At 32.9% G+C, this 27,242-nt stretch overlaps 3 protein-coding genes and 1 long non-coding RNA gene across 7 annotated transcripts; 3 read left to right on the top strand and 1 right to left on the bottom strand.

Moving 5' to 3' along the window:
• Positions 1–4,558: 4,558 nt before the first annotated feature.
• Positions 4,559–11,639, top strand: LOC133706315 (uncharacterized). 3 transcript variants are annotated; one of them, XM_062131820.1, is made up of 12 exons: positions 4,559–4,717; positions 5,163–5,264; positions 5,380–5,550; positions 5,957–6,022; positions 6,633–6,698; positions 7,079–7,195; positions 8,405–8,556; positions 8,655–8,745; positions 8,875–8,943; positions 9,654–9,745; positions 10,555–10,618; positions 11,254–11,639. In XM_062131820.1, the coding sequence occupies exons 1-12, from the start codon at positions 4,655–4,657 to the stop codon at positions 11,356–11,358; spliced, it is 1,158 nt and encodes a 385-aa protein (XP_061987804.1). In that variant the 5' UTR covers positions 4,559–4,654; the 3' UTR covers positions 11,359–11,639. The 3 variants fall into 3 exon arrangements, with proteins under 3 accessions (XP_061987804.1, XP_061987803.1, XP_061987805.1); XM_062131819.1 differs by having other exon boundaries at positions 7,073–7,195; XM_062131821.1 differs by lacking the exon at positions 7,079–7,195.
• A 1,984-nt stretch (positions 11,640–13,623) lies between these two features.
• LOC133668273 (two-component response regulator ARR17-like) lies at positions 13,624–15,467 on the top strand. Its single transcript, XM_062088049.1, has 5 exons — positions 13,624–14,393; positions 14,515–14,594; positions 14,690–14,767; positions 14,857–14,927; positions 15,017–15,467. The coding sequence occupies exons 1-5, from the start codon at positions 14,255–14,257 to the stop codon at positions 15,111–15,113; spliced, it is 465 nt and encodes a 154-aa protein (XP_061944033.1). The 5' UTR covers positions 13,624–14,254; the 3' UTR covers positions 15,114–15,467.
• Positions 15,468–16,059: 592 nt separating this feature from the next.
• On the bottom strand, positions 16,060–16,821 carry LOC133668274 (uncharacterized). Its single transcript, XR_009833663.1, has 2 exons — positions 16,523–16,821; positions 16,060–16,408 (listed from the first exon to the last, which is right to left on the bottom strand). It is a non-coding gene; the product is annotated as an uncharacterized LOC133668274 (long non-coding RNA).
• A 5,266-nt stretch (positions 16,822–22,087) lies between these two features.
• Positions 22,088–26,140, top strand: LOC133706200 (DEAD-box ATP-dependent RNA helicase 17). Of its 2 annotated transcripts, XM_062131677.1 has the most exons (10): positions 22,088–22,343; positions 22,442–22,514; positions 22,627–22,736; positions 22,860–23,003; positions 23,307–23,415; positions 23,505–23,860; positions 23,941–24,014; positions 24,656–24,960; positions 25,088–25,334; positions 25,650–26,140. In XM_062131677.1, the coding sequence occupies exons 1-10, from the start codon at positions 22,232–22,234 to the stop codon at positions 25,902–25,904; spliced, it is 1,785 nt and encodes a 594-aa protein (XP_061987661.1). In that variant the 5' UTR covers positions 22,088–22,231; the 3' UTR covers positions 25,905–26,140. The 2 variants fall into 2 exon arrangements, with proteins under 2 accessions (XP_061987661.1, XP_061987663.1); XM_062131679.1 differs by lacking the exon at positions 22,088–22,343 and having other exon boundaries at positions 22,898–23,003.
• Positions 26,141–27,242: the final 1,102 nt, after the last annotated feature.

The following is a 27,242-nucleotide window of genomic DNA, read 5'->3' as shown; positions in this document are numbered from 1 at the left end:
ACTGATGCCGCAGAAAATGACATAAAATGTATGTTGCAAGCTTTGCAATGACACTACTCCTATAAAGTACTAGCCTTGGTACCCGTGTTCATATGCTAAAATGGAGTAAAAAAATACTAAAACTTCACGACAAATCTATAATTAATATATAAGTAATATTGAACTAACCTAAAATATAATGTTAATTTTATCGGGTAAATTATAAGATTTGAATAACCCGATAAAAAAATAAAAAGAATTATAAAAGCTTTTTTAAAAAAACTCGTTTCAAACTCATGGCTTTAGTTATTAGATCTGAAAAACTCAATCTAGAAAAACCATTAAGTTGAATTCTCAATCTGTTAAATATTGGAAGATGAAATTTGAAAAAAAATTCAATTGTCAAAAAAAATTTAAAAAATAATGATCAAAATTAAAATAAAAAAAATAAATCTTATATTTAATTGAATGTTGGAATTGAAAAAAAAATCAATTTAGTAAAATATTCAGAAAAAAATTAAAAGAATAGGGGTTATCATCGACATAAAAAAATAAATATTTTGAGGTGAAATTGAAAAGAATAATATTTTTTTCCAAAAAGACCAAGAAAAAAAATTAAAAATCAAAATAATAAAGATCAAATTAAAAAATATATACCATTAATTTGAATTGAAGAATGGAATTGAGTCACAGTAAAATCTCCTCTGTTTATAAAATCTGGTGTTCCAGCATCTCCTTTGTAATTAAAAAAATTACAATAATACAATTATGAGAGGTAACTTAACTGATTAGATTTTGAGTTTGATTTCTAATAGTCATAAGTTCGAGTCTTTTTAGGACCACCGGAGACTTACATGGCCATTAATTTCAGGACTCGTAAGATTAATTAAGATGGACGCAACCTAATTTAAATATCTATATTAATAATTAAAAAAAAATGATGCAAAAGAAAGAAGAACGTTGGAGGGGTGCTAGGAATGGGAATTGTCTATATCGACTTGCCCATACTGTGAATTTTCTTGTAGCAGTTGCCCATGCTGTTAAAGCTGCTGTGGTTTGCACGAATGATAAAAATATTCAAAAGGGCAAAAAGAAAGGGATACGTGTCCTCCCTCCGAATTGAAATTGGCTTCGCTATTCTCTAGGTGAAATAAAGCCAGACAATAAAACGACACTGTTTTCTTTCTTTTTTTGTTTTTACCTGCTGTCTTTTTTACCCTAGAGGGTCTGAGCTAGTGTATTTGTCAAAATGCACAGTCTGTCTGCTATGGTGCTATTAGCAGGAATTTCTTTTTCTTCGAGAAACATTGGTAAATTGGATCGGGGAATATATGGTTTTTAATGCTTTGTGGTGGGGTCCAATGATTGTCATTCTTTAATCATACACTCTTCAATATTTTCAATTTTACCTCAAGAAAAAATTATTGTTACCTTGATAATATTAATTTGTTAATGAAACTGCTCATATTAACTAAATATCATACAGTACATTAAAAAACTTTTTAATGAATGTTTATGTGCTCGGTATCACAGTTCATTATATGTAATATTTTTTTTCATTAAACTTTTTTCATTTTTAATTTCATTGTTTCATTTAATGTTCGAGAATTCAACCTTTTTTATAGAATTTCATCATTAAAATAGAAACCAATTTAATGAAATAGAGTTGAAATATATTGGATGAAAAATAAATTAAAGTACGAGAACTAAAATAAAAACAAAAAAATAACTTGCTTTTCTCATTTGCGCATGAAAAACTTCATTTTCATCCAAAAAATTGGAATCTATTAAAAAAATTTGGAAGAATAGGAGCATTATTAAAATTTTCCAATCCCAGATAAAAAACCCTAAACGACGCGCCGTTTAAACCTAAAGAAGAAAAGGTGAGTTAATTTGTGAATTGAATTTGACACAATGATATCCTATACCGAGTCACCAAGACTATAATAATAGACCCCACCTAGATTAGTTAATTTTTTTATAAGTTAAGAGAAGTTCTTTGAAGAATCAAAGCAAAAGAAATTTCTCACAGCACAATAATAATTACTGAAAGCAAAGTTTGTAAGAAAAAAAATCAAATACAAGCTAAATATCTTATTTATACTTGGTAAGAATATCATAAAAAAATACTGGAAAAATAGCAAAAAAGTTTCATATAAAATAGAAAAGGGAATCCTAAATTAACTAAGAAACTGCTACAATCTTGCATAATAGCTTTTGAACCTTATCACAAGACATTTTCGATGTCCGATTGATATGAAATTTAACCTAACAGAAACAAGGCCTTTAGAATCTTTCGGTAAAATCTCATCATGATCCAAAGGTCAAATTTAATTTTATGCTTGTTAAAGTAATATTGTGCATTTAAAAAAATAAAATCTCAAACTGCTGAAATTAATTAGCCTATGAAGTAGATGGACTAGACCTTTTTGTACATAGATTAAATTGACCAGGATCTGATTATCACTTGTTGAAAATGTAGCCTTCTTAAGATTCACATTGGCTTACTCTAAACAAGCCCATTAAATATATATTTAAGCTTATTTACCCTTGATCTTGTAATTGGCCTAATTGGATCTTGTAATGGACTTTTGATGTGGTCTTGATTATATTTTTAATTCTCAATCAATTCAATATTGAGAGATGTAATTGAAAAAATAAATCAATTAGAAAAAAAAGGAAAAAACTTGAGTCACTCGAGTTGACTCGCCAAACTTCAGGTTTGAATTATGATACTAAGATAACCTTATAAAAAAAATAAAAATATTATGAAGCCCAATCCCTAGTAAATTTAATGTTGAATGATGAAATTAAAATTAAAAAATCAATTAAAAATAGGATATAAAAAATAACTTGAGTCAACTTGGGTTAACTAGCAAAACCTATGACTTGAATCATAAGACAAAAATAATCTCACATAAAGCAAATAAAGACAAATCATAAAGCTTGATTTCCAATCAACTTAATGTTAAAGGTTGGAATTGAAAAACAAAGTCAATTAACAAAAGGAAAAAAAATTCGAGTTAACCCATCAAACCCACCGTCCATATCATGAGATTGAGATAATCTCATAAAAATTAAATTGAAAAATATCATGAAGTCCAATCTTAATAAACATAATATTGAAAGAAGGAGTTAAAATTGAAAAATTGATTAAAAAAATGACACAAAACAATGACTCGATTTAACTCGTTAAAGTCATGACCTGAATCATAAGACTGTGATAACCTCATAGAAAACAAATCAAAATAAATCATAAAACTTAATTTTCAATCAGTTCAGTATTAAAAGATAAAATTAAAAAAAAATAATTAATAAAAAAATAAAATTCAAATCAATCAAGTTAATTCATTAAGATATCTAACACCATTCTCGTATATATGGATATAGAATATAAGCTACCTAAGACCATTTATTCTGATGTGTTCATATAACCACTTGATTTCTCACTTTTTTTGGAAGGACACGCGCCAACCTTTTATCTTATAATTCAAACTTCTATACTAACTAACTAACACGAAAAGAAGACAGGTGGTTGAGAACAAAAGGCTAAAATATGCAAATGTTGACAAGCGCAAGCATGCGAGTAGTAGCAGCTCATGGACGAGATTTCTGACTGTGTTGGGTGCGTGACTCGTGATAAATTGTGAGTCCTGAAATTACCAATAATAGTAAAACTTGTCTCTATTTAATTTCACAAGTCAATTCTAAACTTGCTTGATTTAGAATTTAGATCAAACTTAAAACAAAATTAATTAACTTAATTCACAATTTTATGTCGACTTGTGACGTGAGGTGAGGTAAGGTAAGGTAAAACCCAATCAACACCTAAATAAAAAACTTATTTAAAAAAAAAAAGTTCAAATGATGCCGTTTTGATCTTTATAGAAAAAAATATTTGGATAAACATGGGTTGATTTTTTTACACATAAATCAGATTTTAAAATTATAATAATAATCACTTGTATTTTTATGTTTTAGTTAAATAATTTTAGAATTAATAATTTTTTATAAGGATAATTTAGGAATAAAGAATCATAAATATTGTTTTTAAAGATATATATTCCTATTTTTTGTTTTAAAAAAATATATAAATTTCAAAAATAAATTAATTTTTTTAATCAAACATATTTGAATTTTAGGGTACATGTGCCCGTATTGCTTCGTTTTAAAAAAAATACAAAGTTTTTTTTTGCTTTAATATTTAAAAAAAGTACTTGAAATCCAAAAAATTAAAAACATTAAAAAAAAATTAATTTATAAAAGCATATAATTGGCAGTAACATTGTTTCCGATGATACTCTCGGAGAGGTTTTTTTTTAAATGTTTAGAAGTATGATAATAGTTGTTTTTTAAAATATTTTTTACTTGAAAATATTGCAAGATAATATTTTTTTATTTTTTAAAATTATTTTGAAATCAGTATACTAAAATGATATAATAACATCTAAAAAATTAATTTAAAATAAATAAAAATTTAAAAATAATTTATTTTTTAAAATAGGTAGAATTAGAAATACAATGCTAACGAGTCCTGAGAGCAATACTAATGGACCAGATTTATTGTAAGCCCACGAAACCCCTCCCAAAACCCTATTGAAACCCGACCTCACTCTTGCCCCCGAAAACACAAAGCAAAATTACACAGGAAAAGAGAGAAGAAGCAAGAAGAAGCATGGGTTTGCAAAGAAAGCAAATAATATCATCAGCTCTTAGCAAGCACCTCTCTTTATCTCCTGTAAGCTCTTAAACAACAATCCCTTTTCAATTACTTGACAGAATCTATGATCTCTGTTTTTAATTTTTCTTTAAATTTTAATTACTGCATGGATAATTGGTGATCAATAAATAATGCACTTTACGATTCTTTAGATAACTGCATGCTAATCTTTTCTTCTGGGTATTTAGAAAGGAAGGTTCCTGGCTTGGAATGGTAATTTTTGCTCCTTTTGATGCCCATTTCTTTTGTCTTGATTTTTTTTTGGCTGACACTTTTTTTTGTTGCCCTTTTACTTCAAATAAACTCGTCAAGTTTTCTATATGATGTTTTGACTATGCATCCTATTATTTGTTTCAATTCTTATAGATTTGGTCAATTTTACATCATATTTTTAGCATTGTTGAATTTGGGAGTTATTCTATTTGATAGTTACTTAACAGCTTAAAATACTTGATTAATGTAGGAAGCTCCTTTAGGTGACCTTGGAGAGTATGATATTAAGAGTTTGTACTTGAACATTTTGATGTCATCTGGAAAAAGGTCCCCATCAAAAGAGAGTGAGGAGGTAAGGTTTCTTTGGTTTGTTATGAGCATCACAGCTGATCTTGCTCTTTGCCATGCTTGACTCTTAGGGGTCCCCGTTTGGTTTCTTGATCTAAAAAAGTAATTGTATGTTATAGGTGATGAAATGGATAAGCTTTGCAGAGATTTTTCCAATAGATTCTTCGACATGCTTTGATGCTCTCAGTGGGTTGAACAAAGACTTGGCTCTGAATTCTGTGCTTTTGGGCAATGGATTGACACCCTCTGAAGCTGATATTATAGTTTTTTCAGCAATACATTCATCTGTGGTATGCATTCTATTCCTTTCATGATAAATTATCCTTTCACATTGGTTGTCCCAGTCACTAATCATAAAGTTACTATATATAAATTTTATTTGCAGCATGGATTTTCATTTTTTCCTTCTCTGTTGTTGAAAACAATTTAAAACAACTTGGCATGGCGAACTTGAATACTTTCATGAATCAGTTGCATCCTTTGTGCTTTGCTCAAAATTGCTTTGGTTGCCCTTTTTTTTGAATTTATTGCTTCTCAAATCTGAAGGGTGGAGGCTTCAAAATTCAGAGCGGCAGAGTCAAGAAATACATATATACACATATATTTTTTTCCCTGTACAAAAGTTTTATCATATGATAAACACTTCTCCCACATGTTTGAAATTCTTCTGACTTTTGATTGGTTATTTATTGCTAGATTGGCCTTTCACATTTAGAGAGGGGAAAGTTGGTGCATGTAATGAGATGGATGGATTACATCCAGGTAAGACCATATTCATATTTTTAAACGTCATGGGAGTTGGGTGATGACGTGTATTAAAAGAAAATTTCTTAATTGCTATCTGTTGACATGAGACAAACTATTGCATAGGCACCAGTTATGTGATGTAACTATTGAGAGCTGCTTTGTTTCTGGCTAGGTTACTATGTTGTGTGTGATGGACTTCTGTCTGATTTGGTTGTCCCTGTCATGTTTGGCAGCTTATTGATTCAAGTAACAGATATCTTGTGGCATGTAATTGACTTGGAGTGTCAAAGCCTCAAACGCTTGCAGTTTGACTTTGACTACTCTTATCACTATACATATATGTTTACCATTAAATAACTTTATGCTGAGGGGTCAAGTGGTTGGCTTTTGGTATGCGATTGAGAAACTAGATCCAGCTGATAGAAAGAACAGTGAATAGTTTTTGGGAAAATTGTTATTTCTTCTCAATTCTGTCAGAACTTGAATCTACATGCCTGCACCTGGTAGCCATAGTTGTACAATCAAAGAAGAATAAACGGCTCTCAAATTTGTGTTTGTAAAATAAATTAGGTACTTGATTTCATGTTAAAAAAATGTTTAGTTAACCTATTTTATTTTTTTGCAGAACAAGGTAGACTTTGGGAAACTATTTGAAAAGGTTTTGCTAGAAAAGGGTGCATTTGAACTTCAGGTAGGTTATCTTGATATCAATATACATCATCTGTTCATTCTTTTTTACTGTTTTTTTTTTTTTTTAAATGAAGGCTAGAAGGTTTAAGGTTGAAGAGGAATTGATTTGTGTGGTTTTGGGAATTTGATATTATCTTTGTGCATCCCATGTCAAAAGTTTTAGGAAAGGACAGCTTATTGATTCTAACATGTAAATTCATATTTTAAATGGAATAGTTGCGTGTCTTATCGCTGCCTTCGTTGTTTCAAAGGTTTTTTTTTTTTTTTTGTCTAATTTACTATGATTTGTAATTTGTAGTTTTGTACACTAATGTGCCATTGATTGAGTTAGAGCATCTAGTGGCTTATTTCTCTGCGTTCTTGATTTAATTCTAGTTGCAGAAAATAAAAGGTGATGCTAAATCAGAAATAGATACAAATGCAAAAAAGACCGTGGAAAACACTAAGAACAAAGAAAAATCAGAAGCAGACCCAAGTACGAAGAAAAGTGATGTTGGGGTATGTCTTTTTCTAGCGCCCCCCCCCCCCCCCCCCCCTCAATACCTGTTATTAATGTATTCAAACTTATTAATGTATTCAAACTTTTCTTTCTTCTTAAGGCTGTAGTTTTACTGTTTTTCCTGTGCACAACTCTGTCCTGTCATTATGAAGAATCATGCTGAGTAGCTTCATCATGACAGCAGGGAAAAACATTAGAATTAAGAAAATTTGCAAAATCACAGCCTATTGAAGTCATAACTAGCATCTAAAATTCTACACAAGGGGTTTATTTGAACATATTTCCATGCTTGCATTGATGACAGGTGTGCATGCTCTCTTTAAGTTTTAACAAACCCAGTGGCATGTGCTAGAGATAACTGAAAATTAGTGGAGAATTACCTGGCACTAGCAGTACTAAAGTTGGAGGAATGAGTTTCTTGGAGAAACAAAAGCTCTCTAAGTTTAGAATTTGAACAAAAATTGGGTTTTAATTAGTCGATTAACTTTTCTTACTTTCAAAGTATAATTTATCATTAACTTCGTTAAGTTTGATTTTTTTACACTGAAAATTAAGTCCCTAAACTTATCATGGAATCTTGATAAAATATGTGATATAATTCCAAGATTTGGCTGCCATGTACTAGCTCAGGTCTGAACTGCTGAAAACTATCAGGATAAACACAAGAAATGTCAACTATGTGATAACAGCTCCAAAAGACTTTACTTAATACCAGTTAATGTTTTCTTTCTTCACTGATAAATAAGGGATTTCATAGAGCTTCCCCACGTGTAAATTTTATATTTTACAGTTTTACTGGATGATGCCTGGTTTATTTATTCGAGCAATAGTATTTCTCAAGTTGCTTGGCAGTTGGCCTGGTGATAACAGCTCATGACAAGCATAGAAAACTTAATGTATTGTACTATATTTGACCTCCTGCATGACTTTACTATTTCATTTTATTCCAAGTTGACTTGTGTTGTAATGGTTAGATAACATTTTTATTCGAACTTTGCATTATTGTGAGTGAGTGCATGGGTGGTCAAACTTCAATAATCCCTAATAAGTGCTTTTGATATTTTTTAATTGTTTTTTAAAGGTCTTAAAATCTGCTTGGAGACGGCCCTAGCCGTCAATTTTTGTGCATATTGTTGTTGTTACTATTATTTTTAATCTTGGTGCAATTCTTGCTGAGTATCATGTTGGTGTTTTTGGAACTCTTATAGAATAAGTCTACTGGAAAAAAAGAATCTGCTCAAGAGAAGAAGAAACCATCTGAAACAGAAGCAGGTGAGAAAGACAAAGAACTAAGTGTCAGTTTACTGAATATACAAGTTGGCCTTATTCGCAAAGCATGGAAGCATCCCTCTGCTGACAGGTATGCTGACAGTTTCCTTTCTTTTAATCTCTGAGTTTGTACTTCATCATTTTTTTGAAGGAAAATATGATATTTTTAATTTTTGATTAATGATTCAGTTTACTGGTTGAGGAGATAGATATTGGAGATGCTAAATTGAGGCAGGTAGTCAGTGGTTTGGCGAAGTTTTATAGTCCAGATGACTTGACGGTATGATGATTTGTCGAGTTTGATTTAAATAATATGTCACTTCATTTTATTCTGCTCTTTGGATTGCTTTTATGAAGTTATGAAGTTTAGTTGCTAATGCATTCTTTGGTGTTTGTTTCATCTGTAAAGAACCGCCGAGTTGTCTTGATTACAAATGTAAAACCTGGAAAGCTACGAGATGTGATGTCAGAAGGCCTGGTAACTTTTAATTTGACATTTTCATTTTAATCAATGCCTTTTATATTCTATGTTGAACCGGGTCCTCGCTTTTATTTCAAGATTCTTCCTTTTCATTCCTGAAACTCTTTGCAAGAAAATAAAACTGGACAATATGGTTAGAGTTTACTTTGTCTTGCTGGTAGAGCTATGCTATCTTAAATAACTGTACAATGGTCAGGTTGTTGTGTTGTGATTGTTTCATCTCAAATAAAAATTATTATACTCATCCAGCTTAAAAAATAGTCTTCTAATTGATCCACTTGTTCATATCAATTACATACAGCTTACAAATGGAAAGCAAAATCAAATTTTAAAAAATCTAATTGTTCAATCATGTCAGGATGCTTGTGATATCAGCTAAGTTTGTAAAACACTTTTGAACAAAGCAATACATCTAACTTCTATGGTACTTGCACTCTAATTTGGAAAAATGCCAATTTTGAATTTGAAATGACTTGCTTCTGCTATTACATAACAATGTTGTTGAATCCTTAATCATGTTGTTTTTCTTTATGAATGCTTTTTATTTTTATTTTTTATGATTGAAGTGTTAGTTTATCCTGATGAGTTGCTTACAATGTCTATGTCTGTGCTTTGTCATTTCACTAGAATATCCCCTTTTTTTTAGATTGCAATGACTGAAGAGTGCAGTGATGTCCATATGCATTCTGTAATTCCTAATTTTTCAGGTCCTTTGTGCATCTAATGAGGATCACACCGTTGTAGAGCCTTTGCTGCCTCCAGAAGGTGCCAAAGTTGGAGAACGTGTGTCATTCTTGGGGTATGTATTTAAAGATTACATGGAACTACATCATAATTGAACCATTTTGACACTTACTGCTTCGCTGTTTTGAATTATTTATGGGGAACAAGAATTTGTAGTTTACACTTTAGAAAATGCTATTTGGTTTTCAACACTAATTTTTTATCACATCCAAAAAAAAAAAAAACGAAGAGGAAGAAGCTAAAACAAGCTAGTCCTGTAATGTTACCTATGCCCTTTGAATATCTCACTACAATATACTATACTGCTATGTAGATTTTACAAAGGTACTGTTGAATTGTCTTCTCATAATCAGCAATGCATCTTTTAGAGAAGCAAGGCACCTTTTCTTATTCTTTTTTTTTTTGATAATGAAAAACATTCTTTTTGTTGCAATGTTGCCACTTATGGCACTGCCACCATTTGGCATAAATGTGAGTGGGAGCAGGCTTGTATAAGCCCACTTATAATCTGTAAATGTTGGAGAAACTTCATTTTCACAAATCAGTAGAGAGAAAATGAGGGGCACCGGTCATTGGTCTTGGAATTGTTTTGACTTTGGGCAGCCAAAGTACTTTTAAATGACAAAGTGCTGTGCCATTATGATTCTCAAAATTAGGAATAGTGAACTGTGATGCCTAGTGTCTATACATGGCTTATATGCATGCATTTGGCTGCAATAATCATAGTGTAACCTTTATTTACTGCAAACATTTTTTTTGGGCTGGATCTTCTATTATTTTCTCTTGATTTACTTATTCAGAAATAAAAAATCTTCTACTGCAATAATGTTTTCCCATGTATAAATGTTAAATGTCTTCATGTAGGATTGACGGTAAGCCAGAAGATGTTCTTAACCCAAAAAAGAAGCAGTTAGAGAAAATAACACCGGTATGAGGTTCAGGCTTAAGTATTTTTTTGTTATAGGTTTATGTTCAGCAAGCATCCTCTTGATATGCACTTGCAATTCAAATTCTTGATCATTTATTAGAATCATGGTTGTGAATTAGTCAGTTAGATGATGCAGTTCAGTTTGCTTTTGCCCATTGCAAACAGTTCAATTAATTACATGATGTGATGCTTGATGCTCCCATATTTTTTTTGAAATACATGATATATTCATCAAACAATGAACATATGGAAAAAACACTATTTCTAAAAAAGCATTTTCAATGGCAAAAGCAATTTAGAATAGTCAAATTGTTGATATGGCTCTCTGTTGAAATATAAGACATACCGATCATATTTTCTTTCCTGTGGATTTTGTAAAATGCTTTGCACCAGCGAGTCATTACTTTAGTCTCTAGCTTGTTTTTGCTTTTATATGGTTTCTGAATCGCTAGAAGTTTCAAGTCAAGTTTTTGGGTTACCTTGAAAGAGCTGATTGGACAGTTCTGATACATGGTTTTCATACCTAGCCATTAATGTTGTGATCATCAGCTGTGCAATTATTGTCTTTCCTTAAAGTTTGTTATAGGAATCCTAAGAGTATCATTATTTGATCAATGGGTGTTTCATGGGCGCAGAATCTTTTCTCGGATGATAAGGGTGTGGCCACATTTAAGGGAATACCATTTATGACATCTGGTGGGCCGTGTACATCATCCATTCCGAAGGCAAGCATCAAATGATGCAAATGATCAATTGGACCTTAAAAACGCCATGCGGCTTACCACTTTGAGGTTCATATTTCAACTTTACATGAGAAGATACACATGTAAACTGTCATTCAGTTGTATTTTGAAAATATTTAACGAAGTCTTGTTTTAATCAGTTTGTTGACTGTTGTATTAAGTTAAATTTTGTTGTCTTGACTCATTAATGATGAATATATCGTGTCAATTGATGAATATGCTGCTATTTTTGTGGCATAATGAGCAATCCTATATCCTGCTCTGATCGTTCTCAGAAATTATGTAATCTCCTTCCTTCTCTTCTGTGCAGTACATTGTACTGGAACGCATTCTAGAAATGGCCAACCAATCTTGATAGCTCATCAAGTTCCCTTTCCCAATTTGTTCCATCCATGACAATGGATTCGAGAAGACAGAGGCCACATGCAAATCTGTGTTGCAGATTGGCTGGCCAATGTGCCCATTACCATGCATGCAGGGAACGGCCACCACACCAGTGGGCACACACTAGTTCACTTATTTATTGTTATGGGTTTTCTTAAGATAACTCCGTTCGAGGCGGTATATTTCCTCATTCACTCCAAAAAAAAAAAAAAAAAACCCTGTTGCATGCTCACACGCTAGAGCTTTGCAAGCAATAAAAAATCCTTTATATATATATATATATATATATATATATATATAGAATGCAAGAACGTTTCGGATTCCAATTTAAAGATGCTTCCTCCATTTTCCCTTTATCTCAGGCATTTCTGAATTGGAAGTAAATCTTGCATTTGTGACTGTAAATCGTGCATGCGAAGCTCAGGGCCAGTTATCTCATATCACTCTCACAAAAAATCTTTAGTCCAGGACGTTTGAGAACGCAGGAAATCTTTAGTCTCACTGCATCTGTGAATTATATCATATCTAATATATGAATCATAATGGATTCATTCGGATGATGGTCATGTCAATCCAAATAATGCTGTTTGTTCTGCCCAGCAGGCCCTACGTGGGTCTCACGCCACATGGCTTGGATCCAATGCCACAAGCCTCGAGGACATCCCTTGTTCTCAATTCCTTGCAAGACATTTGAGTGCTTAAAGACGTGTAATAGAATCTTAGCAGAAAAGCATCATCTGATGTTGTTGCCAGAAATCATCGAGTATTGAATGGCCTAGAAAGGGAGAAGGCTCGTATACATAATTATGGCAATTGAGAGAAGGAAAGGAAAGGAAAGGAAACGTGCAAGGCTTGGCGATAAAAGGAAAGGCCACTCAAGCGGGGGGGGGGGTTGGGTGGGTGTGTTAGCTAGGAACTGGCTGTGAAATCACAGATATGTGATTTATTTTGTTTGTCTTTGGGCACCAAAACACAGAGAGAGAGAGGGAGGGAATCGCATTGGATTTTGTTGTTAATAACACTAATCCTTAATCAGCAAAGGCTCCGGCTCTCCATAATCCTGAATTGTCCATGATCAGACTACAAAGATTCTGTACTCCTAAAGAGAAATTTTAAAAAATTGGTCACATATTTTATAGTCCAAAATGATTATTCTCCAAATCTGTCCAGTTGTGAGATGGAGATTTTATATGGTCAAGAAATTGTATCTTCCAGGTAAAGCTCTGATCGTGTTAACCAATCTGAAAATCATTTCATATCATTTAGGATCATTAGTATTATACTTTCTGTAGATCTTATGGTAACAAAATCAATGTGTCAATTTTTTTTTACAAAAAAAAAAGGAAAAAAAAAAGATGGAAGTAACCAACGAAAAGTGACTGGGTTGGTAAAGTGGATGCGGGTTAAGAGACCCGGTCTCTAATTTAACTCTCTTTACTTTTTAATATTGATGGCCACGAATCACAAGGTACAAGTCTTGTTTTGTAAATTTTATTCAAAATATACAGATCTAGTTTAGTGTGTGTAAACTGACTTAAAATATCTTTTATATATATAAAAGAAAAGAGAAGAGATGAACCTAAAAAACCTTATATTAAAAACACAATCATGGGACATAATTTCTCTAGCCCCCATAGAAATGAAAGAAATTAAGTGGGGAGGTGTACTTTTGTAATGTGGTATAACCTAGCCATTGCTTGAAAGGATAGTATGATAATTAATTAGGTGTCCATGTTCATGGTAGGTGAATGCTAATTTTAGCTAACAAAGAAGCTTCATATATTTTGGCCAAAAAAAGTACTGTAGACTCTAGTATTTAATTTTAAGTCGAAGATCAAGATTCAAATCTGCCCTTAATTATTACCTCAACAGTGCCATGGAATACTTTAAAGAAAGTCAAGAGTAATTACACAAACATTATGGCAATGTATCCACTGTTTATTTCAATCTTGTTAAGTTAGGCGGTCCAAAATCCATGAAATGCCCGCAGGCAGCTGCAAGGCGAGGCAAAGAAGATCTTGCAGAGAGGATACGAACACAGATACTGATACTGATTCTATAAAAGACTGTAAGAGAAGTGAATCAGTGATGGTGTGATATGGTTGGGTGGGATGATGGAGGCTGACTGAATCAAATCCATAGGAACCCGAAAAGGATCACGAAATATCTGTGATCTACTTTGATATTATCCCCCCACCCTCTTGCTGTGAATATTTAGTCCTTTTTTCTCTCTGTAACATTTTGCCTCTCGAGTCTACTCACCTAACAACATATTTCACATTCACTGTGTTGTCGGCTTCTCATTCTCACTATAAATACGCATCATAAAACGTTCATACAACTCCTGTGAGTTTGTTTCCTTTGTGTTTTAATTGTAAGACTTTGTTGGAAAATAAAGGGTCTGTGTTCTTTAGCCCCCGTGTTAGTTATTTGCTGCAAGAAAAGCTTTTATTACAGTTTCAGTTATTCGTACACAGGCCTCCCTCTTGCTCTACCTTGGGGGGAGAATATGGATGGTGGTGGTGGGTCAAGGGAGAATGTGATGGTGGGGGGAGCATATACAGAAGAACCCCATGTTTTAGCTGTTGATGACAGTCTCGTTGATCGAAAACTGGTGGAAAGACTGCTCAAGAACTCTTCCTGCAAGGGTAAAACCAATCTCACTTTTCTTTCCATTTTCTTTGCCTTTACTTCAGACAAGAAGAAGATGTAGATTGACAATGGCGGAGTTATAAACACACGCTCAAGAACTAATTTGATTTGCTGCAGTGACTACTGCGGAGAATGGGCTGAGGGCGTTGGAGTATTTGGGCCTGGGAGATGAGAAAAGGACTTCCTTGGAGGATAATGTAAGTTGTTCATGTCATAATCAATTGCATGCACTTGAGCTGAAACGAAGACAAACAGTAATGGCTGTCTTCATGTTTGATTATCCACACTACAGGTCTCAAAGGTGAATTTGATAATTACAGATTATTGCATGCCAGGAATGACAGGGTATGAGCTACTCAAGAAAATAAAGGTATCCATATCGTTTTTGTTTGTGTTTTTGGTGCCCAGTCAGGTCAATTATGCTGACCACATATTAACACGTCTCCTTGTCACAAACAGGAATCGTCAATGCTGAAGAAGATTCCTGTTGTGATTATGTCTTCTGAGAATATCCCAACCCGTATTAACAAGTAAGAGATTGCTATTTCTGATGAACATGTTGTGCAAGCTTTGATTTTTCACCCCTCGCTCACTCTAAGTGATTCACTGCGCAAAACAGGTGCTTAGAGGAAGGAGCACAGATGTTCATGCTAAAGCCCCTCAAACAATCAGATGTGGTGAAATTGAGATGTAATTTGATGAACTGCAGAAGTTAATTATTATGTTCATGGTGGGTTTTTTTAAGAACATTAGTGATCAATATTACCAGAGGAATGAAGCCAGACAATGAACAATCCTCCGCAGTCCACATTTTGTTATCACTAGATGAACTTGGTTTAAGCTATAAACCAAATCGATTTTGATTTTGTTCTTTAGTTAAAATGACTTCAATGACTTCCTTGCCGCATTTATGGCTTTTACATTTCTGTTTTTCAGGCAGGTGTTGAGCTTTGACCTTTCTGAATGATTAATAATGGCCTGCTTTTTAGTTCACTTCTGGGCCTTGCACCCATGCCAAGAAATTTTGTTACCCATATCCATCTTTGAATCTACAGATCCTTCTAAACTGATGCTCTTAAGCGCCACTTGTGCTATGAATCATATATATATATCTAAAAAATCCAATCATGGTCATAATTCACTTCTGTGTTGATTACTCTGTTTCTGATTTTCCCTGACTACAAAAGGCAAATTTTGGCAATGATAAGGGTAGCATATGCTTGATGTTTACAGAATCAAATCAGAGATGGCCTTAACCAAAGATTTTAATAGAATTCCCTGGTTACCAGGCAGCTCTGCCTGGCCTTGATCCGCAAAAACATGGATGCTTACAAAGTCAACATGAATTTTCAATCCAATAATTGATTAACTTATTCTATCAGTTGAGACAAAAATGCTGCAATGAATGAGTAACAGCTCTTCAAATCCATAAAGAGCCGGATGATACCGATTATATAAACCATAGAACCTTCCCTAGTAACTTTGATTCCTCGCAACCCCAAGTGTTCAGCTTCCCCAGATTCAACCGATCTCTTATACAACCTCCAAACCTTTTCCTTTTCTTCTCTTTCTCCTTCATGTCTCTATCAAGACAATAAGCATATAGGACTGTGCAAGTACTGAAGCCAAAAATCAAGGCAGCTTGATCATAAGATCCTTGCATAACCAAAGAATCATATAACAACTTCTTTTCTTCATTAATATGGTACAAACTCAAAAACTCGTGATTGGACCAAACCTTAAAAAAAAAGAAAATGATACAAAATTCAGAAGGAATGAAAATGCTTGTGATGGTCATGCTGATGTCTGTGGTCATCCAAGCGAAAGCACTGCATGATAGGGTAACAGCTTACAAACAGGCATCTCCCAATCCTTCTAGCTATTGATGACACTGCAAAACAAGGGCAACAACGAGATGCCATGCATTTAGGTTTGCCATAACTTCTCCTCTTCTTTTGCTGACGGTGAATATTATTACCGCCCTTTACTTTGTTCTTCATATCATGATCACCTAAAACATTAAAGAACCAGCGAAGAATCAGGTCTTACAAAAGATAACAAGAGAATTAGTGACTAGAAAGGGACAAGAACATGCTCTAGTTAAAGAGCAGTTCATGTTTCGTACCCTGATGATCGTGCATGACGATGGTTTTGGCTCTGATGGATGGAAATTATCGATGGCTGAGATCGAAATGACAACAAAGTATATGCATAGAAAGAATGAAGAGAGAACAAGGATGGAAGAGAGGGAGTAATTGTATTTAATGAAAGAGCAAGTTGCTGTTTTGTTAGTGGTGGGTGGCAATGGAGAATATTCGCGAGGATGGGAGTGCTTTTCTCGTAAAGACAGCAGAGCTTCGAGGGTTGAATGAAAACTTTACCATACGCGTGGAAAACGTATCGCTTGCGTGTTCCTGTTAGTGTGTCGAGTGCCCAATTAAAACTTGTCTCTGATGTTGTCCTTCTTCTCCACATTTTTCAATAGCTTATTTCCCTTCTTTTCTGCTATTTTTCAGTTTCTTTTGCCTCTAGATTTTTCCTTTCTCCCTCTATATTCTAAAGCTTAGATTATTGTTTTTTATTGAGAGATTTTGACTTTCATCACCTTGTGTTTATGTATCTACAAGTGGTGTTATTAGAATTATATAAAATTAATTAGAATTATTTTGTTTATATTAAGAGATAAACAATAAAATCTTAAGAATAAAAAATCGATTATAAGTGTCTCAACGGGTAAATATTACTAGAAAAATTGTTTAATTGTTGTTTATGCTGTTTTATTTAAGCATACTTGTTATATTTTAAGACTTCAATTTAATATTATATTTGTTAGAATAATTTTGTAATCTGAATTTCATTTACACGCATTTTTCTTATAATTAAACTAAATAAAAAACTAATCTGAATTGCTTTAAGTTCTTTATTTAGATTACTACGCAACTCAGTATAGTAATGACATAAAATATTGGAAGATTGATTGTAGGAGTTTAATACCATCCATACATTTCAGTTTAAAAGATGGAAAACCTAAAAAAAATCCTCAATTTATAGGGACAAACTTGACTTAGTCCCCAAAGATCCCTAGTATATTAATAGATTAATCAATCATTAAGTAATCAAATAAAACTCTTTGCTTTATTAAAAAACGATATGAATTTAATAAAATTTCTCTAATCATATGGTTCGAAGTGGGGATATTAAGTAATTCAATGGTTTGTAAATAGAAAGGAAAAATTGCATGAGTTTCAAGCATCTAGTTAGCATTTTTAATTGAAACATATTGAAAATTCATTGATATCCTTTAGACTAATTGAGATAAAAATAAGTTGAGACCTAATCTATGTTGGTAATAAAGGTTAGGAGCTCTTAATTGGCTTGCTTAAAAATGAAATCACGTGGTGATGAAAAATAATAACAAGTAACACCACAAGATACGTAGATTGAACTAATTATAAGGACAAGAGTTAAAAAAATCAAAAAGATATTCAATGATTTGATTTATGATATTCGAGCCGAGCAAATTCTGAGAATTCCTTTAAGATGTTGTTGGTTCAAAGGAGGATTAAACCTTGATCAATGAGATCCATATAAGAGATTGAGCTACTTAACATGTATTAAAGTTTGACCACATAACTTTAAGTTAATGATTATAACTCTCAATTCGACTGTTTGATCAAGTTAAGATTTTTTCAAAAGATTTTAAATGCTCTATTTTCTAAAAGGTTAAAATTTTTTAGTAGTCAAATATTTGGAAGGCTTTTCGATATGGCATAGAAGTTACTATACAAATTAAGCTTTTATTTATACAAGATTTGGGCTTTTATTTTTATTTTACCCATACTTTTAAGTTAGCTAGTTAGCTATTCGAGTTTAATTTTCAGCTCATAGTTAATTAGAGTTTATTTTTATTTAAGTCAAACATATAAATACCTTTTATTTTTGGGATGTGAAGACAAATTAGTTTTTGAATAAAAATTACGTGAACACTGTTGCTTTTGGTTTTTTATTGCTCTTTTTAGAACTTATAAATATTTGTGGTATTCTAATCATATATTTTTGTTTTTTTATTCAAATAATCAACATATCAGGGTTTTATAATACATTTTTAGTTTTTTTAGGTAAATATTCCAATTCTTGATTGTAGGCTCCAAAGTTTTACCTTCTAGGTTCATATTAGTTAGTATCAAAGCTTGTTTTTAAAATCAGGTCAACTATAATTAATTTCTTGTTTGCATTATTGTTTTCTTTTTGTTTCAATATTACATCATATATAACAAACTATTGTTTGCATAAAAATCACACCTTATATGATTTGATTTAATTATGTGTGCATTCATCAAAATAGTTAGCACATATTACTCTAACTTGTTGTAATGCCCTATAATTTATTAATGTTATAAACTTCTTTAATCTTTGAACTCAGGAAAATGGTATTTTTTTTTATAATGATCTCAATCCATTTAACATCCCAATAGAATTTACAACCATTTCTACATATAGAATTTCCTCATAAGATCATTACCTCTTTTTAAGTGAAATTACAATTATTTACCAATGTAACAATTACTTTCCTATTTACCGTAGTACATTTACCAATTAATCTGTGTGATATGATCATTACAATACTTTTTTTTAATCATGGATGTTCGGGTCAGTTTATGTGGACCGCAACTAATCCCTCAAGTTCTTGAAGTTAACGACCAGGTAAGTTTTCAGTGGCCCTAAAGTTTGTGACACTCGAACTAGTGACTTTTGGGAAGCAAACTCAGGATTTGGTTAGTTAAGCTATACCCCTCAGGGTTGATCATTACAATACTTGATTCTATTAATGAGCTCGTCTTACACTTGGCTTTTTTATTCTTTTGTTGGGTCATTTGAATTATTTAAAGTAGAGGTAAGAAGAAAAAACAACCAAAACAATTAACAAAACAAAAAAAAACCAAGGAAAAAAACTAATTAAAAAAAATCTTTGGTTCAATTTAAGATCGGTTTAATATTTGTGAGACCATTTTAGATTAAGTCCCTAAACCAACCCGGTAAACCTAGGTATAAAAACATTTTTTTAAAATAAAAAACCCAAGCTCCCTAATTTCCCACCCTTCCAACAAAGTGACTCTCCCCTTTTCTTTCTCGAACTTCGTCACAGCTTCCTCACCTCCATTTTCGTCTCATGTCTCTCTCTTTTTTTAATAATGATGCAACCTCTTTCTTCTCTATAAGTTTCTTGCTCCTATCTGAAGCTGGTTTGTGGTCCAAAATTGAAATGTGTTTCTATATTTTGATTTCAAGCTCATAATCTTCTTGTCTAGTTATTCCCTCCAGCTGTGCCATTTGTTGTAAATTACATACATTCGTAATGTAGAAACCATTTTGGTTTGGTTTTTTTTTTTTTTTTTTAAATCTTAAAATCAAACCAAATCGAAAATGATCACTTCTCAATTTTTACATAAATTTTATTACAAGGAGAACATAAATTAATTATATAATTAATAATTAAAGCATCCATTTCAATTTGAATATAAAAAAAGATTAGTAGATTGTGACATGCTAATATAATTTCTTATAGTTTGTTTTTAATATTTAATTTATATTGAGTGAAAAATGGATTAACTACTGTGACCATAAATAAATAAAAATAACTCATTAGGCCATCACGATTATATTCAACAATTACAAAAAAAATTAAAATAGCTCAGTTTTCTCCTATGCATTGCGAGGACAAATATTGTGAATTCAAACAATATTTTGGCTATTTTATCCTTTCATAATTTAAATTTTATAACATACACTCAAGAGTAATATATTATTTTTCATAGGACACATCTGGTATTGCAAGATTGGGTGGAGGTAAAAGGATATTGTAAACTTTTATTGGTATAATGTAGTGTTAATAATACCATCAGATGTTGAATTCCCTTGCTAACATGGGCAGGGGTGTTTTTGGTTTTTTCTTATTCTAGGAACAATATAGTTACTTAAATGCCTTTTAATTCAAATCATCTTTAACTAATATTGAGGAGGTTCTCAATTTTTTTTTAATGTTTTTTTCGTTAATATTATATGGGATCAGGGGCAATTTGATATTTGTATGGAATAAATTAAAAAGAAAAGAAAGAAATTATCGGCGTGTGCATCACATACACTAGCATGTGAGAGGCGTTCACGCTCTTTGGGTGGCGCATGCGGCTCCTTCCATTGGAAAAACACCGCATGTCGGGGCGGCATTGTATGCGTCTCGCCACCCCCTTCGTGGTGGTGAGGTGCATTCCTCTGTCTCATGCATGGTGGAGCTCCAACAACGTGTTTTTCTTCTTTTTTTTTTTATCTCTCTCTTCAGCCTTGAAAAATATGTTATTTGTTATCTTTATCACATTTGGTCATCTTTCTTTTAATTGTATCAAATTACAATTATTAATTTTTTCAATTGTATCTTTTGTCATTTGATTTTTATATCACATTCATCATTTTATTTTATAATATTTCATGTTTGACCTTCAATGTTTTGATTTCTAATTTAGATTCTTGGCTCTTTTATGAAATTTTAATTTCTTTTCAATTTCATCCTTGGATCCATGATCTATTTTTATTTTTTTAGACTTGGTCCTCATTCTCTTGATTTTCATTTTTGTTTTGGATTCTTTTGTAAATTTAATTTTTCTTTTCAATTTTGCCATTCAATTCAAATTTGTATGGTATTTAAAGTTTGACCCTCAATGTTTTGATTCCTAATTTTGATTCTTAACTTTTTTATTTTATCAAATTTTAATTTGTTTTCAATTTCATCATTAAATCTATAATATTGATTTTTTTAATTTTTGTAGACCTGGTGCTCATTCTCTTGATTTTAATTTTAATTTTGGATTCATTTGTTATTTGTTTTTCAATTTTTCCTTTCAATTCAAAATTTTAGTTTATCATCTCAACGGGTTTTGACCCTTTTTTATTAGATTTTTCCCATGTTAATCAAAACATGGGTCAACTCGGGTTTTTGACCGTTTTAAACTTGATCAATTCTCTTCCAATTTCTTTTGAAACTCATCCCGGTCTAAGCTAAGGGTCATATGAGTCACGGGTCAAGCCGTTGAGCCGAGCCAAGTTTTAAAATAGTTGTTTTCCACATGCAGTGCTTCCAAATTAGTCACTAGCTAGGGTCATAAGTTTGAAAAGTTAACACAAATTGACATTGTTTTCTTTCCCGATTACATCCTTCGCGGTTATTTGTTATTTGCTTTGGTTTTCTTTTCAATCAAGTTCTTCGTATCTCATGATATAGGTGAGAGGTTTATACGGGTAGCTCAGGTTTTTTTTTTGTTGTCATTTTTGTTTTATCTTTTTTAATTTTGTTCTTTAAAATTCAATTCCTTTTAAATTAAACTTTATTTTTTTTCTTGTTGTCTTTCATTGGATTATCTTATCCACATTATCTCCGGTTTTGATAATCTTACCTGATTTTATTGGTGTTTTGTTTTTTAAGAATTTTTTTTTAATTTTATTTTTGAACATTTTAATTCTAAGAGATTGACTATCATTATTTTTTTCAGTTATTTTTCTATAATATCACGTCGTTGATTTTTTTTTATTCTTTAAAATACAATAATTACTCTGGAGCTTCATGTTTTCACACCGTATAAAATTTAACACGGCTCGTGATAAAGCGCAGGTCATCTATCTAGTTCGGTCTAAACGCACAAAAAAAATTGTATGCAAGACCTGTCGTCGGCGCTTATGGATGTTGGATGATAGGGTTTAAGAATCAGGTGCAAAAACCCTAAAATTATTAGTTTGGGAAAAAAGAAGCAACCCTCCCTCTCAGCGTCTCTCTCCTTTCCCTCATATGGATTCAAAAAAGAAGAAAGAAGACAAGGACAACCAAAAATCAGAAATATTTGCATCATGCTCTTTCTCTGCTCTCGGCCTACACCCCTCTCTCTGTAATCAACTCCAAGGTCTCTCTCTCTCTCATTAATATTTGTGTTCTCAATTTCTTTTGATTTTTTTATTAATCATTGAATTTGTTTATGTAAATAATTTAAAAAAAAAACAGAAAGGTTGGGTTTTGAAGGTCCGACTTTAGTTCAAGCTCAAGCTATTCCAGTCATTCTCTCCGGCCGTCACGTGTATCCTTCTCTGTCTTTTTTTTTTAAAAAAATTCTCTCAACAATTTATGTATCTCATTTTAATTCAATGTTTTTTTATATATATATACTTAACTGAAATTAAAATTTATAGACTTGTTAACGCGGCGACTGGTACTGGAAAAACTGTTGCGTATTTAGCTCCGATTATTCACCATTTGCATAGTTACCCTTCGAGAATCGACCGTGAGAATGGAACTTTTGGTATGTGATCTGGGTTTCTTTTTTCTTACTTGAGGTTAAAAATGAATGTGGGATTGTTGAATTGATTATATTTTTGTTTTTAATGCACTTGTTTATGATTGAATTTGATATGGTTGGTGACAGCGTTGGTTCTTGTACCAACGCGGGAGCTTTGTTTGCAGGTTTATGAGATTCTGCAAAAGTTGTTACATCGGTTTCATTGGATTGTACCGGGCTATGTAATGGGTGGTGAAAACCGGTCGAAAGAGAAAGCTAGGTTGCGCAAAGGTAGGAAATTTGCTTTGGTTCTTCAACCTTTGTTATATGGTCTGAATGCTATGTTTTACAGTGTTTTCCTTCTTAAAAGCATGGGAGTCGTCATCCTAGTAATCTTGATTAGATGTGTTATACTTGATGAGGGCTTGAGCACTTGGTTGTCCTAGTCAGTTCATTTGCCCAACAACATATTTTTGTAATGGTTTCAATTTAATAAAGTCATTTGTTATAAACTTATGAATGACCTACAAATGCCAACATAGATGCTGTTTTATGTTGGTTGGGCTCTTAAATACTTGGTACGTTTCCTTTCAGGTATATCTATTCTTGTTGCAACTCCTGGTCGCCTGTTGGATCACTTAAAGAACACAGCATCTTTTGTTCACACAAATCTGCGCTGGATTATCTTCGATGAAGCAGATAGGTATTCTTTGCAAAATAAGTTGGAGATATTTTATTTTGCCATTATGCATCTCCTATGACATCTTTAACTCTGTTTGAGCATCTTGACAGAATTTTGGAATTAGGATTTGGCAAGGAAATAGAGGAGATACTGGATCTTTTGGGATCTAGGCAAATTGGGTCTGTTGGAAATGGAAATCAAGTTTCAAGCCTTTCTAATTTTCAGGGACAAAATCTGCTACTATCAGCTACCTTAAATGATAAGGTAAATCATCTTGCTAAAATCAGTCTAGAAAATCCAGTTATGATTGGTCTTGATGACAAGAAGATACAACCGGATCAATCAGTTGATCATATTGAAACTGCGGAATCTGATGAAGATGATGGTTTAGGATATAGCAAAGTAAAAAACTCTTCAACTGGAGATTATAAGCTTCCAGCTCAGTTGGTTCAGAGATATGTGAAAGGTACATGTTCATTAAAGCACATTTGTGAACGTTTCCAGCTGGATGGTTCATTTCGGAGCCCTGATTGAATTTCCATGTAGTGCCTTGTGGTTCACGGCTTGCAGTACTTTTATCCATTCTCAAGAATCTGTTTGAGAGAGAAGCTTCCCATAAGGTATGGCTGCTTTCCTAATTTGTACTTGATTTATTTATTATTCATTATGTTGCTTTCGAGATGCCCTACATACAGGTATTTGAAATTTGTGTGTATTGGTGCTGTTTTAATTTTTTTTTGTTTTGTCGCCATCACTTTATCCTCTGCAAAATCATCATAGTCCGGTGCGGGTCCTGACATAATAAATAATCTCCAATATAGTGAATTGTAATTGAACTGAGGTTAAAATACATGACCAGTGTTTGCAGTAAAGCTAGCTTGGTTTATGAGGTCCAAAATCCAAAGGATACCAGTTTTGAATTTTGGTTATTATTGACTATTATCATATGTCCTCTAGTTGAGATATGTAAATTCTGCATTGTTCACTTATTTGGAGGTTATGTTCACTGCCTCCAATCCCGAGTCTAGGCAATAGTTTTGCTCAATAATATTCTCTTGTCTTTATTTTACAATAATTGCCTAAATTTAAGCAATATCAAATTTTTAACGCTTACTCAAACCTAAATGAATGTTTCTTGCCTTCATGATTACTCTATGCTTGAGATTATGTGCACGGTTCTGTTTACTTAGTTAATTTCTTTCACTAGTTACTGGCTTATTGAGCCTCAACTTGTCAAATCACTCACATACTTATTTTACAGATTGTGGTGTTCTTTTCAACATGTGATGCAGTTGATTTTCACTATTCCCTCCTAAGTGAATTCTGCTGGTCACCCAACTCACAATCAGAAGCAGAACATACAGAGAGGTTCCTGAGATGTAACACTCTTCGGTTGCATGGGAATATGAAGCAGGAAGACCGAAGGAATACATTTCAAGCCTTCAAAACAGAGAAGTCAGCTCTTCTTTTGTCCACAGATATTGCTGCTAGAGGCTTGGATTTTCCAAAAGTTAGATGCATTATTCAGTACGATTCTCCAGGAGAGGCAACTGAATATGTTCACAGGTTTTTAGGGACTTATTTCTCTTGTGGTTATATGCATATTTTCTCGAGTCAACTTTATCTTTGTTTTTGTTAAGATTGGATAAATGGTTTGTTTGAGCTTTGATTACAGCAATAATTCATGGTGCAGGGTTGGTCGAACTGCTCGGTTAGGTGAAAAAGGAGACTCATTGCTATTTCTGCAACCAGTTGAAGTGGATTATCTACATGACTTGGAGAAACATGGTGTATCACTGACAGAGTATCCCATCCTCAAAGTGTTGGGTAGTTTCCCATTATATGGTCAGGTGTACCGTGCCAGAAAGTTTGTTTCTTTAGATTTGCATCCTTGGGTTCTATATTTGCAGAGGGCACTGGAGTCATTTATCTTGTCTGAGGTATGGCTTTCCAATATCATGTTATTTTGTTTTGAGTTGTATTGCCTGCAATCCTTAATATTCTTTTTTGGTGATGCGGGGCGTAATCTTCTATCAGCTCTCTGATTGTATTATATCGAAGTTGTTTATATCATTTTTTTCAATCATTGCATTTGGCATTTGATATTTTTTTCAAAGTTGTTCGGATCTCTTTTATAAACATTGCATTTGGCATCTATATTTTTGTCTATTATCTGTTTATTCGCTGCTCCCTTGAGCCTGAGTTTCTTCTTATGTACTTCATAGTTGATTATTGCTTTTCATATCTTTCTTCAGCCAAGGATGAATAAACTGGCTCAGACTGCATTTTGCTCTTGGGTCCGTGCATACACAGCCCATCGTGGTGACCTGAAAAGAATTTTTATGGTGAAGAAACTTCATTTGGGGCACGTTTCCAGAAGCTTTGGACTGAAGCAGCAGCCATCATTGGTTGGACAATCATTTCAAAATCAATCAAAGAAGAGGAAGAGAGAAGGGAAGCAAAAGGGACTATCAAAGCAGAGAAAGTTTACTCGTAAAACACGAACCTAAAACATGAAGAAGATAATTTTGAAACATGGCAGATTGATGAGACTACAGACAGATGCCGAGGCTATAACACCGGACATGTTGCTAATTGTAGGCCCATCAGAACTGATTTGCTGCCTTTCATGGTTATTTTGAACTTGTAATTTGCCATTGGGCATGAAATATCTTATGCATATAGGGCTAATCATGTTTTATTGACTCATATTACAATTCTAATACACAAGAGTTATTGTTTCGAACTTTGTGGTTTCAGATAATTTATACATTTCCAATTTCTTCTAATACACTGTTTACTGTTCTCAGAAACTTGGTGATTCTGACTCCTCCCTAAGCCAATGGCAAACAATTTGGTGATATCTAGCACTATCACATCTGATCAATTCCAAAATCAATTGCCTATATGCATTTTAAATGTGGGTTCCTTTGGGGATGCTATGTTTGATAAATGGCCGGAAAGTGAAGTTTCAGTCCAAGATGCAACCTCTTGGAATTCTATAGTTTACGGGTACTTCTCATTTGGACATATGAAGGAGTGAATTTGAGACGAGTCATGTTAATTTTTTGTATTTTAATTTAAAGTTTAAATTCATACAATTATACTATTAAATCATAAAAAGATGCAATTGAAAGAAAAATAAAAATTCAGCAACTTTCTCTCGCTTTTTTCTAATTCAATAACTACAAAATAAACTTTTAGATTAAAATAAAATTATTATGAATTTGAGGTGAGGTATTCTCTCCTTGTATTCACTCATTATTTGACCATGTATTCCAAGTGCAAATTAAGTGCAGATGCTGAAAATGTTTTTGATCAGGTTTCTGAGAAAAAAGACTGAATTGTGGAATGCAACTATCTCGGCATATGTTGTTAATGGATGTGCTTCCAATGTTTCGAAAATTTACAAACAGATGAAGTTGCGTAAGATTCCCACTGATTCTCTTACAGTGACAGATGTTCTATCATCTTGCAGTTCGGTTGGTTCATATGATTTTGGTAGTTTGATTCATACAGAGTTAGAAAAACAAAGACCTGTTCAGAGTAATGTTGCTTTACAGAGTGCTCTGTTGACCATGTGCTCGAAACAAGGTAGGCTTGTTTCCAGATTCTGTCTCCATCACACGTGTCCTTGTGCGCAAGGAAGCAAAAGAGATACCATTTGAAGATCTGGTTTGAGCAACATGAACTGATTTGAGAAGGAAGCAACTACTCTGGTCGGGAGGATCTGGTTGGAAGCAACTATGGTGTCCAGGTTGATCTGGCCAGCAGCTTTCACCGTTTGAAGAAGCACAAGGAAGACCAGTGCAGAATAGAGCACTGTTTTTCCATCTTGTCACTGCATG

This window comes from Populus nigra, chromosome 11, assembly GCF_951802175.1.
Source record: "Populus nigra chromosome 11, ddPopNigr1.1, whole genome shotgun sequence".
In the NCBI taxonomy this organism is placed as follows: Eukaryota; Viridiplantae; Streptophyta; class Magnoliopsida; order Malpighiales; family Salicaceae; genus Populus; species Populus nigra.
This window is presented reverse-complemented; position numbering and strand designations above follow the sequence as displayed.

Bases quoted from the DNA above. Each gene is read 5' to 3' on its own strand.
- LOC133706315 (XM_062131819.1), top strand. From the start codon at position 4,655: ATGGGTTTGCAAAGAAAGCAAATAATATCATCAGCTCTTAGCAAGCAC. The intron at 6,023-6,632 runs GTAAGACCATAT...ATTTTTTTGCAG, and splicing joins GATGGATGGATTACATCCAG to AACAAGGTAGACTTTGGGAA. The intron at 7,196-8,404 runs GTATGTCTTTTT...GAACTCTTATAG, and splicing joins CGAAGAAAAGTGATGTTGGG to AATAAGTCTACTGGAAAAAA.
- LOC133668273 (XM_062088049.1), top strand. From the start codon at position 14,255: ATGGATGGTGGTGGTGGGTCAAGGGAGAATGTGATGGTGGGGGGAGCA. The intron at 14,768-14,856 runs GTATCCATATCG...TGTCACAAACAG, and splicing joins AGCTACTCAAGAAAATAAAG to GAATCGTCAATGCTGAAGAA. The intron at 14,928-15,016 runs GTAAGAGATTGC...TGCGCAAAACAG, and splicing joins ATCCCAACCCGTATTAACAA to GTGCTTAGAGGAAGGAGCAC.
- LOC133706200 (XM_062131677.1), top strand. From the start codon at position 22,232: ATGGATTCAAAAAAGAAGAAAGAAGACAAGGACAACCAAAAATCAGAA. The intron at 23,004-23,306 runs GTAGGAAATTTG...GTTTCCTTTCAG, and splicing joins GAAAGCTAGGTTGCGCAAAG to GTATATCTATTCTTGTTGCA. The intron at 23,416-23,504 runs GTATTCTTTGCA...GCATCTTGACAG, and splicing joins ATCTTCGATGAAGCAGATAG to AATTTTGGAATTAGGATTTG.